At 36.6% G+C, this 17,964-nt stretch overlaps 1 protein-coding gene across 1 annotated transcript in view; it reads right to left on the reverse strand.

Moving 5' to 3' along the window:
- Positions 1–15,342: 15,342 nt before the first annotated feature.
- Positions 15,343–17,964, reverse strand: part of LOC122805434 (retinol dehydrogenase 7-like) — a gene marked incomplete at its 5' end in the record, with an annotated part of 238,149 nt that continues 235,527 nt past the window's right edge. The window contains one exon of the mRNA XM_044075573.1: positions 15,343–16,013. Within this exon, the coding sequence (XP_043931508.1) occupies positions 15,760–16,013 (254 nt within the window). The remainder of the gene's footprint in view (positions 16,014–17,964) is intronic.

The following is a 17,964-nucleotide window of genomic DNA, read 5'->3' on the forward strand; positions in this document are numbered from 1 at the left end:
GGCCATGGACTGGATTATCATGGACCTCATTAACAAAGACATTGGAAACCTCCAAACACTCAATTGCATACAGTTTGTTTTCATCAAGGGGAGGTCATGCCTGTTAAATTTGGTTGACTTCTTTGAGACAGTCACGAAAGCCATGAATGAGGGGAAGATGGTGCATGCCACCTACCTTAACCTGGCCAAAGCCTTCGATACTATTCCCCACTCAGGTATAATAGATAAACTCTCTCAGCTAGACATCAATCCATATGTTACCAGATGGGTAGCAAACTGGCTCACTGATAGAACCCACCTAGTTAAAATAGGAGAAGCCACCTCAAGCAGTAGACACATAATATGTGGTGTAGCCAGAGATTGATCTTGGAGCCTCTGCTATTTGAGATATACTTTTCTAAGGTGGAGGCCAAAACCAGTTGGCTATGGCTGACCAAGTTTGCAGATGACTGCAAGCTGAGCACTGTCAACAATTTCCCCAGTGATGTGGACATTCTCCAAGAGGGTCTCACCCAAACAAATTGTGCCACAAACATAGCTTTAAATGAATGCCAAAAATGCATCATACTCCCCTTTGGGGAGAGTTACTGCCCACAAATTATCACATTAATAACAAGGTCATAAGCATACAATAAGTTGTGAGGGACTTGGGCACCCACATTGATAGCAAACTGATATTTGACCACCATATTGCCTCCATTGTACAGAAAGCTTTCTTTATGGCCCAACTCATTAGGAAGGGTATCTCATCCAGGGACAAGGAGGGCATAACATCCCTGTATTCTTCCCTTATAAGACCCATTATTGAGTACAATGCCCCTTTCAGCATGGACCTCTCAAAACACAAACAGCAGTTGGAAAGACCACAGAGGTTCATCACCAGGAGAATGCAGGGCCTCAAGCATCTACCCTATACAGCTAGGCTAAAAGCCCTGTCCCTCTGTCTGGCATACATAGTAATCTGAGACCCTGCCTTGATGTGATTGTTGCATATCCACAAGCAAGCCCCACCCGAGTAACGTGCACTCACGACCTCAACTTGGTCTGTTACATCAATAAGTCTTGTTGGCAGGACAGATTTGTGTCCCACAGACTCCCCCTTCTGTGGAATAGATTGCCTCTCCATGAAAAGTTGAGTACTTCATTAACCCTTTTGAAGAGAAACCTGGATAACTGGATGGGGAACAGAAAATACACCCCTGGGATTCCACCTGTGTCTCTGCTGGACAGGAGCATCAGGTGATGACTTGACAGTACATGGGCTAACTTCTTGGCTAGGCTTGTAAGGGCCTCAGGGCCAATAGCCTAGTAACTTCCTATGATCCTATGCTTTGTATGTTTATAGAGATAATGTTTATGTTTTTGGCGATAGAAGTGGAGGGGGAGAGAAAGGAACATGGGGGAACATAAGGTTGAATGGTGGCTTTGTCTGTGAGGAGGGGAATAGGAACTAGGATTTGGGTGAACATCTCCAGCAAGTAGAAGGGTTTTAGGTTGTGGGGTAAGTTGAGGAGAGTATGGGTAATAAATGTGGTATTTTGACTTAAGTTTAAGTGGGAGTGTGGGGTTAGGGAGTATTTTGATTGTAAGGAGGTATGCATAAGAGAAGTTGTATAATGAGGGAGCAGTTGAGAATGAATAGGCTGTGTCACTGGTCTTTAGGGTATGTATGAGTGTGGGTGATTAAGTGTGATAGGTTAATATGATATGTAGTTAAGATGGAGAGAAGGAGAAGTAATAAAGTGGGCAAGGAAATAAGAAGCATGTGAAGGAAAGTTATGTCCATAAAAGTGGAAGGGCTATTGTTGATAGCGAGGATAATTAGAAGAGTTAAGTGAAAGAATAAAGGGAGTGGTTAGGATGGAGAGGGATGCAAAAGAGTGAAGTCAATGTACTGAGGATAGTAAAAGTAAGTTGAAATTGGAAGTGTAGATGTGGAAGTGGGAGTGGGTGTGGGGGTGGTATAGTTGGATGAGGAGAGGAGGAGGTTGGACTATTGGTAGGGGTGTGTTTAGGTAGGAGGATGTCATAGTGGATTGGTGGGTTTAATTTGTTGGAGGTGAGGTGGATGAGGGTATAGTTGGGATGGATAAAGTATAAAGGTACGGTATGTGGAGGTGGGTGGGAATTGGGGGTAGGGTAGGGGAGTGGATTGAACCCAAGCGTAGCAAGGACAAATGAAGTGGGTTGAGCCATGATAAGCAGACCAAGCAGCAGGAAATAAAGTATCAGTTACAGTGTGAATACTATAACATCTGCCATGTTTCCATAACCAAATAATTAATATAGCACTGAGGGACATGTAGTGAAAGGTCACAGCAAATGTTGTGGTGATCTGAAGTATTCTGTATAAGATATGGTTATAATATGTAATATTAATAGATTTCTAATATTATTTTCCTCACTAAGTCATCAGTTGCAGAAAGTCATCCTGTGTAAGATTAAGGAGGATGAAGGGTGACTGCATTAAAACAAGTTCTGTACCACTACACATGCCTGAGATATGGTGTATTATTTATAGGGTGTAGTAACAGTACGCAGTCTATTATTTACCATATTACTTCCATAGAAAAGTTAGTAGCACAGTATAATGAATCACATTAGAGAAGGTCAGTCAGTGACAAAGGAAATGACACGCTTGATTTGCTATCAACTTACATGTTGCAGGAGTGACATTAATTTGTTTTTAATATGTAATACTTTCATGTTTCCCATATTATTTTCATATGCAATCGAGTGTCAAGCAGGTATGAGAAACCTGCTGAAATGTCTGGGTGGGTGAAATAAAATGGTAGTTAGATTCCCTATGTACTGGCAAATGATAGGCAATATTAAGTAAGCACTGTTTGTAGGATGAAGTTATAAGTAGCAACATTTCACATATTATACCCAGAAAGTGTTGAAATACATATAGTTCTAAGGGATGCAGTAAGAAAGGTCAGAGTGAGAAAGAAAAAAAGGCAGTTAGATTTGCTTTGTACCACCACATTTACTGCTGGGTGAAAGTAGCATAGCTTGTCAGATATCATAAAAATATACAGTGCTTCCAGATTTTTATTAAGATACAGGCAGCAGCAGACATTTTCAAAGAATGATGGCAACAATGTAAAATGGCAGGTTGGTTAAAGCAAAAAAGGAATATTACCTAAGCCAGATGTAAATACACAGAAATATCAAAACTTGCATTTATTATGAAATTATTATGGATCTAATCATTATGGAAATATTAACAAATGGAATCAAGAAGATACTGCACGGCATCCAAGAAAAGATGATATAAGGGCAGACAAGTTTGTTACTGACACTTGCAGTGCAAACTGTGGAATTGTAGAAATTTCATTTTTTAACAAGAAAAATTTTTATTAAATTATCATGTATGACATATGATATGTTACATTTATATAAATGACAAACCATAGCGACACAATCTGAATAGCAAACATTATACATTCCAAACCATGCAACACAACTGCAGCTGCAAACATTATACATCATTGTTAACATATCCAGTCATTGTTAGTTAACCATTACATAACTCATTAAAATCCTGCCTTCTTTTAAACCTCATTCCTGCTCTGCATGTTTTGATCCCACACTTCCCATTTTTTCTATGTTAATTGCTCCAACACTTTTCTAAAGATTCTAGTTCCAGTTGTTTTAACTCTGTTACTATCTTCACTATTTCTATCTAGTAAAATTGGTTTAGACTTTGATTTCCATTTTCTATTAACTGCTTTTTTGGCAGCCATAAGAATTAGACTCAGCAAGACTTTACTATGTCTAGGCAATTCTGATTATGTATCATAGCTCAAAAGAATCATTTCCCTACTCACTTCAACTTGCTCACCCAGCATCTTTGACAGAGCAGTCTGCAGGCAATCTTTAAAGTCACCAACTCATTACAATCCCATAAAATATGTTCCCAGTTAGCTCTTTCTGCCCCATCACACCTCCAACATTTGCTGTCTATCTGAGGAAAAATTAAGACTGCTTGGGGTATAAAAATGCCTATTTAAACACTTCCTGGCAAAGACCAGAAAATCTTCTAGCTTTTGTTGCATGTTTAGGAGACATACATACATCCCCCATTGTTTCTTTGTGAATTGCATATCTAATCTCTCTTCCCAGTCCTTCCTAAACTCTTCTGATTAATTCTTATAGTTATCATGCAATATTTTAGGTTTACCTTCATATGTTTGAAGTTCACATCTGCGATGGCAGATGTGCGAAAGGACTTTCACAAAAACAAACCACGTATGTTCGAAATTACACATGAGTGAATGCCAGTGTGCATTCACTAATTGTAATTCATTGTTTTGAGTGCAGATCACACTACAGTGGGGGTCGGAACATGTACCCCTTCCCTGACTTAAGTTTGATCTTGGAGTTAGTATATTAAAGTAGCAGGAGGTGTGGAGGGCACAGCCCCCACATGGGGGGATGCAGGGGGGATCAGTGTTTGGAGACATCTGGTCATGTCTTTTAAATGTCAGGGGGAGTTTACTGTTGTCATGGAGTTTGAGAATGGTCAATTTTTGAATTCCAAGAAATCATTTTCAACATTTGTTTATTGTTTTTCAATATTTTAAGTTGCACAGAAGGCCATTCGGTTATTTACGTTTCAGACAAATGAAGGTAAACCATATTTTATATGCTCTACTGATTATTCCTTTCTTAATGGCAATTTCTGTTCTAGATTCTATTAAAAACTCTACCAGTGCTGGTCTTTGGTTTAGGACTCCCTATTTTTTTTCTCTTTGCTTATACTCTGATATCAATCCTTGATATGGAATGTTTCACTTGTCTAGTCAGGATGTAATAGGAGAGTTTTTGTGGGTTCTGTTCAAGCAGATTTATTATGTACAAACACATCAGGATTGAGGTTTAATAACTTTAACTTAGATACACTTATATATAAACTATCTATTACATTCATACATGCTCACTCTCTGTCTGCACTCTCACAAATGCACTGAGTCTAGCACGTGCTTAGTATTTATATGCATGTTCAGTCTTTGAAACACTTCTAAAAGATACAGCACACACATTCTCTTCTACAGAAGGCACTCTTTAGCATGCAGTTCAATCCCAGTACCTCACTTCCTTTGCCAGTTTTCTCCAATACATTCCTGCCCCCCCTTGCCTATTATCTGCATCCCTAATTGCAGTCATCCCTATTGGCAGAATCTCCTTTCTCCATTCATGTATTGGTTTAGTTATTTGAAGACCTTCTGCTGCTCTATAAATATAATGTTTTATATGATTATTGTTGTTCTTCTTTAAGGTCTGCATTCAAAATTACAGTCTTTCCCTGTTACTTGAGCTTCCCCCCTGTTTCATCATCATCTCTTTCCACTATGAATTATAGTTTACTGCTTCTGCATTGTATAGGAACCTTAACTATGTTGCTCTGAAATACCCCTTCAACTCAGGTAATCCCAATCTGCCCTGTTCTATTGGAAGAATAAACTTATCCCACTTGACTCTTGCCATCCTCCCCTCCCAGATAAAATCCTTCAGCGCTTTATTAATTGCTACCCACGACTTCTCCTCTAGTTGATAAAAATATGCCTGATTGGTATATAAGACTAAAAAGGCTAAAACATTTTAACTGCTTGTATCTTACTATCAATATTCATATAACAGAGCTTCCATTTTCTTACTTTTTGTATTATCTTTTGCTTAGTCTCTTCCTACATATTCTTAGCTGTTACACCAGTATGATTTTTAAATCCATACCCCTAAATACTTCATTTTATCATGCTCCCATACATATGGATATTGCTGCAACAGTTTGTATGTGGGTATATAATTTACCGTTATTGCTTTTTTTTTTGCTTCATTAATTTTGTATCCTGAAAATGTTTGAAACTGTTTCAATATGTTCTACAACACTGTAATGTCTCTTTCTGATTTTGTCAGATACAAAATAATGTCATCTGCAAACAGAGCTAGCTTTTCTTGACTACCATACCAACTGTATCCTTGACCCGCGGTGGTGGTGCTGCGGTAGCATTGTTGCCTCACAGTATGACGCTGTCCAGTTCAATTCTCAGCTAGAGCGTCTTGTGCGTGGAGACATGAGTGAATGGGCGTACCTTCGTTGAAGGTTGTGCATCAGGGCTGGTAACTCGGCACGTAAAAATCAACTACCAATCATTAGCGGACCGGAGTTCTGCTGTGGCGACCCCTAACTGGGAAAAGCCGAAAGACGCAACATACCAATTGTATCCTTGAATTTATGACTCCCTAATTTTCTTTTCCAATGGTTCTAAATATAATGCAAATAACAAAGAGGAGAGAGGACACCCCTGCCTGGTTTCTCTGCTCAAGCAGAGATTTTCAGAGAAGACCCAACCTAATTTAATTTTCACCTCTGATCCTTCATATATCCTCCAAATCAACATCATAATTTTAGCAGGGAATGCAAATGCTTCCACTGCTCTGCTCATAAAATCCAGGCTTATTCTGTCAAATGTTTTCTCTGCATCAAGACCCACCAGTAACAGTGGTATTTTCTTACATTCTGCTTCCCTCTGGATCATCACTGTTCTGTTTATGTTGTCAAATGTTTGCCACGCTTCCACAAAAAGACTGATCCATATCTATTAATTTTGGCATCACTTTTGCATTTTTAGCTGTTTATAGACATAAACATTTTATAATCATGATTTAGTATTGAAATGAGGCTGTATGAGGCCGGATCCGATGGATCCTTAACCTCTTTAGGTATTACAGCAACCACTGCTTTCTTCCAGGATGTTGGTACTTCTCAGCCTCATAAAATACTGTTAAACAAAACCTTCCAGATCTTTATTTGTTTTTCCCTCCTAGCTTCCAAACCTCCACAGGAACACCATCTAATCCTGGGGGCTTTCCTGTAATTGTAGAAATGTCTATTGTAGTAAGCTTAATCTTGCAATGTAAATTGCAGTTGTGGAGATTTTATATTGCTGTTAACTTACACTTGCAATGTAAATTGTATAGTTGTAGAGATTTCCATTGCTTTTAGCTTATATATGCAAACAGACATAATTTTCAACTTTTGTTTATATTGGCAATAGTGGGTATCTGAAAAAAGAAATGACCAACATTTTACTATAGCTTAAATCTAGAAGAATAAGAAATATGCTGATATTAGGTGTCTGACTTGTGCAGTTCATTACATTTTTTGTTATTTTTTAATGAACATTTTGTACACAAAACCAGAATCTACATCATGATCACATGAAAAATGTCCAGTGAGTAATATGTAAATCAGATTAATAAAAATACAGAGTATGTACACTAAATAACCAGCAAGTTGCATGCGGAAAAGCATTATAATGTATCAGCAACTGAATACATTTTGAGACTTACAGAAGGATATGAAATAAGTATATATCTAATACAACACAGATAAGTATTAAACAATGAGGATAAAAACTTGATCTGGAATCTGTCAGAGATGCAAGTCATATCAAAAAAGTTTATTAACTGGAAAAAAGTTGGAGCAATTACTTTCACAGTTCATTCAATCTGACAGATTTTCTATGAATTTTTGGTGAAAATGTTAAATGCTCTAATGTATTTTTGTAGCAAGTTGAAGAAATGCTTAAAGTATAAATTGTTCAATGTAAGCTGGTGAGTGGATATGTAGTACTTTTTGAGAAAAAACTGAAAAGTAGCATCTTTAAGAGGTCTTTCTGTAAAAAACTTTGTGTTGTAATGGAAAACTGTGAACAGCCAAGTTAGGTCAAACTGTAAGCTTTTAACTTAGAGGTGACCAAATGTTATCCTATTAAAGACAGAAAATATATATAATTTCTGCATTAAATGCATTATGGAACATATAGGACAGAAAGAAACTAAGAAAACAAGAAGCTTTTTTATATGGTGCCAAATATGCATTGTAAAAATCATAAACTGTATGTAGTATAATTTCTTGCAAGGGATAACTGGGAAAGGTACCACAAACCTCACCATGTTTTATTACTTTGAAAAACATTATTTTGATTAGCCTAGATGGAAGAATTCTGTTTGGCTCATTACATATTGCATATTACTGTTATGCAGATGATGCCTACACCTACCTCTCCTTCTGTCCCTTTCTCTGAACATTTTAAGGCCTGTGTGGATCCCTTCTTTTCATGAACAAATCAAAGCCAGCTAAGATGCAACCCTTGACAGCAATTACTTTGGCATATGCCACATACAGACCCTTAGCTATACCTATACTTCAGTCTTACATCATTCATAGAAATTACAGTGTGATATTGTTGTAGAATGCACAAAAGCTTGTGGTAGTTCTAAGTGACCAACTGATGTTTAAGCACTTCATGTCAGCTGTTGTCATGTCTTCTACTAGTCAAAGATTACCAGTACAATTAAGCATCTTATTTCATCATACCAAGCCATTATATCAGTTTACTTGCAGACTTCCAAATGCCTCCCCCAGTTCTGTGCTGAGAGGCACATCTTCAAATCAGTTAAACATTTCTTCTGCTTTGAAAGCTCCCCTCAATAGTGATCACAAACTGAGATTCAACACAGGATCTAATCATCCCAATATCTCTTTTAAAATTTCTGTCTGCATACTGAATTGAGCTAAAAAGGGAAACAAATACATTTAAATTAAGAAAAAGAAGCTTTTGTACACTTTAATGCATCTAAAACTATTTTTATACTTAAAGAAAAAGCAGACCCCAAAAACCCAGATAGCTATAGACCCATATCACTATTAAATATTGACACCAAAATTCTAACATCTATACTTGCAAACAGACTGAAAATTTTAATGGATAAAATTATTTCCCCTGAACAATCTGGTTTTATAACATTTAGACAAACGAGTGATAATACATTAACACTAAATACATTAATCTCATATGCTAATCAAAACAATCTAAACATATACACACTCATTATTGATGCCCATAAAGCCTTTGATAGAGTAAACATAACATTTTTACTTCAAACTCTGCCTTACTTCAACATACCCCAGAAATTTATCCATACCTTACAAATATTATACAATAGCCTCTATACATCTTTATATATAAACAAAATCTGGTCAAAAAGAATTCCGATTAAAAATGGAACCCGTCAAGGATGCCCCCTATCGCCTCTGCTTTTTAACTTATATCTAGAGCCTCTCTTCCTAAATATAAAGCAAAATATATATCATAACCCTCCAATAATTTATAACACCAAAATCTTCTTATCTGCTTTTGCTGATGACCTAAATATTTATTGTACCACCCCAATTTTGGATATAAATAAAATACTATCTGCTATTGAACGCTTCTCGATGATATCGAATTACAAATTGAACCTCAAAAAAACTAAAATTTTCCCCTTAAAAACTCCTAAACCATTCTCCCTTCTACCACTGGTTGGGAAAATAAAAAGTGAAGAAGTAATTAAATACTTAGGCATTACATTCTATACAAACAACAAAGACTTTTACTCAAATAACATAAAGCAAAAATGGCATGACATTTCACTAGACCTGAATAGATGGAAAAATCTAAGGATACTCTTTTTGGCCACATTTTCTGTAATTAAAATGAATGTCTTACCCAGATTACTTTATATTTTCATGACTTCCCAGATAACCAAGAATTTTTTTTAAACAAATACACACTGAGCTTGCCAAATTCATCTAGTGGACCAATAAGTACACAAAAAATGGTGAAAAAAAAAGTGATGCAAAAGACATAGTGACTGTTACACAAGTGAGCAGTGTGAAACAAAGTTAAAATGGAGGGAAAATAAACAAGCAGAAAGGGAACCAGTGCAACAAATTGCAGGAAAATTAGTTGAGGAACTTTTTTGCCAGATACCAATCAATAAGTTGAAAATGACACTCTAAAAAAGACAATGGAGATAGAATCCAACTGAAGCTCAGGCAATGCTCAGAGTGGGTGAATAAAATGTTATATAAATAAACATTATTAAGAGAGAGACCATCAAAAGAATATACACTAAGGGCACCTAGTACAGAAAGTAGAGGGGGGGGGGTAGAACCTACAAAATAAAAATATCAGCTATGAGAAATATATAGAGACTTTATTTTAGAGCTAACCATAAGAAGGCAGCTATGGAACAGAGGTATGAACTTTACATCGCTTCCCAATGTTTTGGGGTACAGCACTTCTATTGGTGCAACAATCAGTTTATAACATTCAAAAGCATTAGGTTATCTGTTGTCTCTAATGGTCTTTCATTGTGAAACAGAATGCCTTTATATTGCATGTTTACAGATGACTTTGGAAATAATATATAAGTAGTTTTAGATAGTGTGGATTAGAATTGCATTTCTTAAGGTTTACTTTTTTACCTTTTTAATATTTCGTTTTCTAAGGTTACATAAAAAAATACAAGAATAACATACTGGTGCTGTGAATGTGTTTGAGTCTAGGTGGAATAAGCAAGCTCTGAGTTTATAACTGCTCTTTGTTCACTTATTATCGGTGATATTTTTTACATTTTTGAACTATAGAAATAATTTAGACTGCACACTGATATTTATTAAAGGAGAACCGCATGCACAGACTAAAAAAACATGTTTATTTCATCATGTTTAGATGTTTCCAACATTTTAACACCACTGTGGGACTCTTTACAAGTTTTTAAATATTTTTCTATGTAATTTAAGAGTCTGGCCACATGGGGTCTAGCATGTTGCTGAAAGTTAAACATTTTTGTAAACCTCCATGTATCCCAGAATTCAGTGTTTGTCCTTAACACATTACATCACGCAGCCTTTTTTGTTCAGAAACTTCTGTCAATGCATTAATTTTACATGCATACACAAGGCTTTTTCATTCTGTAAATTTCAACTAAAAAATACTGCTGTTAAATGCCTACTTAAAAAAACTAACTGAGACAAAGCCAAAGAACAGACTTGGAGTCTTTGTTTTACTGCTTCTTCTTTACAGTTCTTTACAGAGATCCTAATTTGCACTCTTTTGTGATGCCTAAGCCATAGCTCATTAGATCATCTCCCCTCCCCCTTCACACTTCCCCTCCCAAGCTGTCAAAGTGCTAAAAGTAATTTGACCTGTTGTTGCTTTGATTGACACCTCACCACAGGGGACTTGACTCATCCAATGTTTCCTAGTTCTAGCCTTTTCTTTCTAACAGTGGGACACTTATTTATGCAGCACCATGGCTTCCTGTCATGAAACAGGGATGCATAGTTCAGAGTATTTGGAAACACAGTTGTAAAATAAAAATACCTACTTTCTCTGGGCTATCCTGTTTGCCTGAAATACACACAATACACACAATATTTTAAGTGCTGTAAACAGAATAGTTAATGGACAAAAAAATACTAATTTGACTTGCTTAAGGTTCAGGTATCATCTGCTCACTCTACTGCAGACTCACTATACGAAGTCTTGTAAAGCCCATGTACACATTTTTGTTTATAGTTTACCATTATGCCAACAGTTACACATGTCTTATTACATGATTTCAACAGGTTTGCTGGTGTGTATTTCTTGATTTTTTACGTGAAAACAGTGGCCCAGTGTGTGATCATACCGTGATGTAGATCCATGCTGAAAAGCACTATGTGCAAACAGCAATACATGTAGTACAGCAACAACATGTTCCATGGAGGCTTTTGCAAGACAGTGGGCAGTGTCTAACTGCATTTTGATAAGTATACCTCTCCCCACCTATTAAAAGAGGCCATGCATAATGCAATGCAATGCATAATGCAACCATTTTATTACAACTCTCTATACAGGGTTATGATATGGGTGATGCATTTGAATGTGTTGACCAGGAAAGAGAAAAGTTCTGGGCTACTGAATAGCTTCATCCTGTGGTCATGAGTTTGATTCATTCAGCATCTATTTGATGGCTGACTTTGACCAAGTCAGTTAACCAAAGAGTCCTGTATCTAGTGGGTCTACACAGTCAAACAAATAAAAATGTGTCTAACACCAACTCGACCAAATAAACAGTGATCACTAAATATCAAAAATGACATACTGAACACTGCATTAATGTGAAAGAAGAAACTGTGATGTATTAGTGCAGAAACCAAGCCATCTACATAGGGTAAGGATAGGGTTATTTTTATTGTAATGTATGGAGATGGACTCATGGTTAGGGCTATGGTAAAGGTAAGGATCAGTACACATGAGTAAGGGAAGGCTAGCTCGATTAGAAAGATGTGATCTGGGTTGATTAATTCACAGTGTTACTTTTACAAACATGGGTTTAGGCCCGATTAAGTCATAATACTGCTTTTGGAATGATGGGCTTGGGGAGATTAAGTCATAATTGTGCTTTTAGAATTATAGGTTTGGGCAGATTAAGTCAGAATGCAGCTTTTAGAATGATGAATTGGGCAGATTAAGTCACAATCCTTATTTTTAGAATGATGGGATTGGGCAAATTAAGCCACAATGCTGCATTTTCTCGCTTTATTAAATAATGTTGAACTGCAGACAGCATCTGACTTTTTCAAACCCAATTAAAAACTTGCAATAGCAGTCTGGGAAATTATTCATCATGCTTGATAGGCTGTATAGATTAAAAAGATGAAAATCATTTTTCTTCATGCCATTTCTTCTGCTTTAAGTGTGCAATGGTTTATATAATGGGGTTATACTTAAATGAGCAAGGGCACACTTGATTGAATAAGTTCAGCTCTGCTATGATCTACGAAAGGAAAGTATTTTGAGACTTGGGATATTCTAGTGATTTTGGAAGGCACCATCACAGTTGGTTAATAATGTGTTTAATGCTTCAGGGATCGCTAGTTTCCATGATGTCTCCTGAGATCAATTGTGGTACAGCAGACACAAGGAGTATGCCCTTTCCCAACTGTTGTGCAATCTCAGAGCTGATATATAGGTGTATGGATATAGATCAAAACACCCAAATAGCAACGTAAACAAAGCCGCCAATGAAAGATCAACTTTGCAAACACCAACTCATAACCACACATGCAATAATCAACAGTCTCAAGCATGCAAAGAAAAAAACGATAAAGCAATGTTTTTACAGGGGGAGCTCCTCCACTCCCCATTTGGGAGGCTGCATTCCCCACACCTCCTGCTTATTATATATACTAACTCTGAGATTGCACAATCTTGTGGAATGGGCATATTTCCCTATCATGAGATTTGATACAATCTCACACACTTGTTGATCATCTGTTTAGTCAGTCAAATTTTTTCAGCTAAACAGATTTCATCCTAATGTACAGTTAATGATCTACAGTACATTCAAATATATTCATTGGAAAGTCTGCTCCCTACAAAAGCTCTAATTATAAAGAGTTATTTTGTATTTTGGGGTGCTTGATGTGTGAGTGTGTCTTTATGGCTGATGCACGACTGAATGTGCTGTCTGATGGACATGCACAATAAAATGTGAGCTATGTTCAGTTGTTTGAGTTCTGCATATATTTTCATAGATGCACCAACATGTTCTCAGATAATGTGCTATAAAACTAAATTAAAACATCCTTTTTCAAAATGCAATCTATTATCACCCATTGACTCAAAAAAATCTTCCTTTATGTAATCTTTCCATCAGTTTCTTGAGAACAAATATTTAACATTCTGATGCACAATGGCCAAGATGCATTCTTAAACCCCATTTATTATACAGCAATGTCATATTAAGCATTTTTCAGTCACAAAGCACCACAGCCATATATACTGAATGACAGAATAACCATTACTGTAAATGTCATGCCTAGCACATCTTCCTGCTTTTTGGACCCTGGAAATTGAAAAATTCATGTTAGAAATATTATCCCACTTAAACCTTATAGCCCACATTCCTTCAATATGCATATCATCTGTATGCAGATCCCCTCTTTACTGGTAATTCACTTCTTCCCCAGGCATAACCTCCCCATTCTCACTAGTGAATACATGGGGATGTACTCCTTTAGCACCACTTTTTGAACTTAGATATACTGGTGCTTTAGTCACTGTCATTAAGATGGCCATCTGAAGCTTTCTCAGGTTTATTCTTTTTCTGTCTGCAGTGTGTCTGCATTATATCCCTCTCTCATTGCCATACCTCTCAACTGTCAAACATTTTCACCAGATGTACAGACTCTTGCATCATAATTTTGGTCTCTTCCTCATAAAATTTGTGATTTTTCTGGCAAATTGTTGAGGAATGAAGTCATTAAATGATGACAGGATTGAGTTTCAGCCTTCAAATCCTTCGGAAAAAATGCATTCTAACACAAAACCTGGTATTCTAGTAACTTTCTAAGTTTATAAGAGCAATATTTAAAATCTCTCCCTGTTTTGGACCCTTGCCCAGCCCCACCAATATTTTTGACTTTATCCAGATTTCTTTAGTTAAGAGGTTGAGAGGTGTGCTCATTGTTGATTGATGAGTATTATTACTCCTCATAGGATCATAGGAGGTTACTAGGCTAATGGCCCTGGGGCCTTTCCAAGCCTAGCCAAGAGTATATCCCCAAAAAGAAACCTCAGTCAGCACCTGTCACCCCTGCCAATGAGGGACCCACCCTGGGACAAATTTGTGGTTTCCCATCCACTCCTCAAGGTTGCGCTTGGAGAGGGTCAATGAGGTGCTCTGTTTGACATGTATGGGAAGTCTATTCCAAAGAAGGGTCATCCTCTGGGAGACAAACCTGTCTCTCCAGCAGGTTTTGTTGATGTTGCATATTAGATTCAGGCCTTTTGAGTGGGTAGTGCATGAGTAGTTAGACCTACGTATATGGAGCATCTCTAGTAGGGCAGTGTCCAAGATTGCCTTTTAGGCGAGACACAGATCACCCCTGAGCAATCTGTATAATACCAAGTAGAGTGACAGAGATATGAGCCTGTCAGCGTAGGACAGGTATTGGAGGCCATGGATTCTCTTTGTGAGGTATTTCAGTGGCCTTTCCAGTTGGTACAGATGTTTTGAGAGGTACATCCCAAGTGGTGCGTTATACTCAGTTATTGGTCTAATGAGGGAGGAGTATAGAGAGGTAATAACCTCCTTTTTTTCTGTATGCAATCCCTTTACTTATGAGATGAACCAAGTAAAAGGATTTTCTGACCACTGCCGCAACACGATGGTCGAATGTGAGGTTGTTATCAACCTGAGTGCCAAGGTCTCTCACCACAGGTTGTGTGCTTGGGGGCTTGCCGTTGATGTCGTATAACTGAAAAATTAATCTGTAATTTTTATGCCCAAAATGGTGATGCTGTTCCTAGAATTTTTCCTTTATGCTACTTCAAAACCAGAGGTAATTTTAGCAAATCAGCAAAAAAGATACTTCACACTGTATCTTACACATTGTGTATTGTTTTTTTCAGAAGAAAAATAAGAACTAGTTCACATCTGTGATATGGTTAAGTATCAACATTTCTTTTAATATGTGAAATGAAATGAAAAGGTGAAATGTGTCACATATTTTAAAGAAATAAACAAATAATAAAAAGACCATTGTCACATATCTCCAATGTTATAAGTTACTCTTGCAAAGTATGAGCACATTAGGTAGCTTTATTTCACGGCTCTGCAATTCATAATAAAACACTATAAGAAATATTCAATTAATACCAAAGGTATGACCATTCTCAACCCCTTTAAAGAGTAATAAACATTACTGCTTTCATTTAGCAGATCTAGAATATCTGTTTTAAGTCCAGAGTCCATGATTACTTTTAAAGTAGGTTTCAAGACAAAAAAAAATGACTTATATCAAAATGCATTTTCACCAAAATGTATCTAGCGTCAGATCTATGCCTTAGTTAGGATTTCCACTCTTCTGTATTATACATCAACTTGATTTCTGGACACTGATGCTTTTTTGTTGCCATCTGGGGAAGGCAGCAGTAAACGAAGCATCACATCTGCTACAAACGCTGGAGCATATGATAAAGGAATCCAGAAGAACTTTGCATCCCAACCAGCAGAATAACGGGTCCGTGGGAATCTTGCCATCAAGGCATGCTCCATGCATTTTGTGACTTTAGAAATGTCAGAATCACAAAATGTATTCATTGACAGTCTCTGAACTTTCATATCTTAAAAAGAAAGAGAGAGACAGAGACCACGGTAAGCATTTTTAATATTTAACTGCGTAAAAATAAATCACAAAATAAGACTGACAACTTGACTAATAAATAGTGCAGTATAAAGCCACCATTAATGGACTGCTTTATTAAATCTAATAGAAAACTCTTATTTGATGTTGCCATGGATCAGAAATTGCAATCATTTGTCTTATCACACTGTGGACCTTTTCACATCAAATTTTTTTAATGTTAAGTTGTAAACAGGATATTTCCAGAAATATGCCCCTATAAACCTAAGCAGCTCCATAAACATACATGGCACAAGTTAGGTGTTAGTGACAGTATAAATGTAAGGAAATACCCTTTCATACAAGCTCATGTAACATCTTGTAAATGGCTTAGTTTGAGCTGCTAACCAAAATGCAGACATTTGTATATATTCTTATGAAACATAACAATCCCTGCCATCTCATGACCATGCTATATCCACTGAGTCATTTTTGCTCTATAAGAATCGATGTTAGGTAGTCAGGATCCACCTTTAACTAAGCCAAACTGATGTGGGTCTAACACAATAAGGTTTTTGATATCATAATCCATGATGTCAGATATGATACAGTCCATGGCTTTGCAAAGCAGACAAGTCAGGCTAATGGGTCTATAGTTTACTGGCCTATGGTTGGGCCACCCTTGTGTAGTGATATCACTACTACAATTTGCTATACTTCGGGGGAAATACTGTAGAAGAGCTCAGATTAAACAAGTTATGAAGGGGTTCCATAACGACATGTTTGGAGCTAATTATTAGATATCCAGATAAATTATCAGGCACGATGGAAATAATGTTTTTGGTCTTGGAATGTCCTTTTAGTATGTATTTTTTCTGATATTAGGAGGTATAAGGGATATGAGAATATTTCAGTGGTAACATTTGTGCTAAATCTGTCTGGTTATACATTTGCTCTGTGTACTTAGTCTGCTTGGTTTGTGTCATTTTCGAAAAGTTCAGAACATTACTGGTTGTAATTTTTTAATATCCTAAATGAAGTTCATGATTTGCTTTACTGATCTGATAGTAGCTTTAAGTTCCTTCCTGACATTTTTAATGCAGTCTTTAATTTGATGAATCTTGGCACTGTTGTAGTATTTAAATATTTATTTTTCTCTTGGTATAGAGTCTATTTAAGCTTCTAGACCATCAGGGTGGTTTGTTCTTAAATTTAAAATTCAGATATTAAAAAGGCTGACACTATGCTCATTGTCTATGGGTCTTGCTACCAGTTTTGTAGCTGAACATGATCTATGGAGTAGCTTGCTATGTTAACATTTGAAATAAAATAAATTCATAGGCATTTAATTTGTACTAGAGTTGTGTATTTTATATATTCTTTCAGCTGCAACTAATTCTCATCTGGGTCTACTGTGCTGATACTACACAGTTCTTAAGTTCCATGCCTTTATTTCATTTTTTATGCAGATCAGGTTAATGTTAGCCTGGGGTGGGTCCGTGTTGTCTCTTCCATATACTGTTTTACAGTCATTGGGCAAGAACTGTGTTGCATCACTTTGCAGAATGTACCAGTATTTGTCAATATTCTTTTTAATCTTTTTGGTATTATAACCAAAATTAGTTATGAAGGCTAGGTCATTTATTCTGTGTGCTGTTCTATATTGTAGGACAAGAAGCTATTTCTGTCTTTAGTAATAACAAATTGTTGGGATCATGTCATAAGTCTGGGTTTGTAGCTTATATCTCTGAATCTGAATTTAAAGAAAATACATTTGATCCTTATGAGTATGGAATATTTTAGGATCATAGAAGGTAAAAAGCCATAAGGCAATTTTCACTTCGCCAGTATGTACCCTTAGAGGAGGGATCGATTTGTTACACAATGCCTACCCCTTTTCTGAAACAAACTTCTTCTCCAGGTTAAGCAGTGCGACACAGTCTGCCTTTAAA

The sequence above is a fragment of the Protopterus annectens genome, chromosome 6.part1, assembly GCF_019279795.1.
Source record: "Protopterus annectens isolate FY-2018-M chromosome 6.part1, PAN1.0, whole genome shotgun sequence".
Lineage (NCBI taxonomy): Eukaryota > Metazoa > Chordata > Ceratodontiformes > Protopteridae > Protopterus > Protopterus annectens.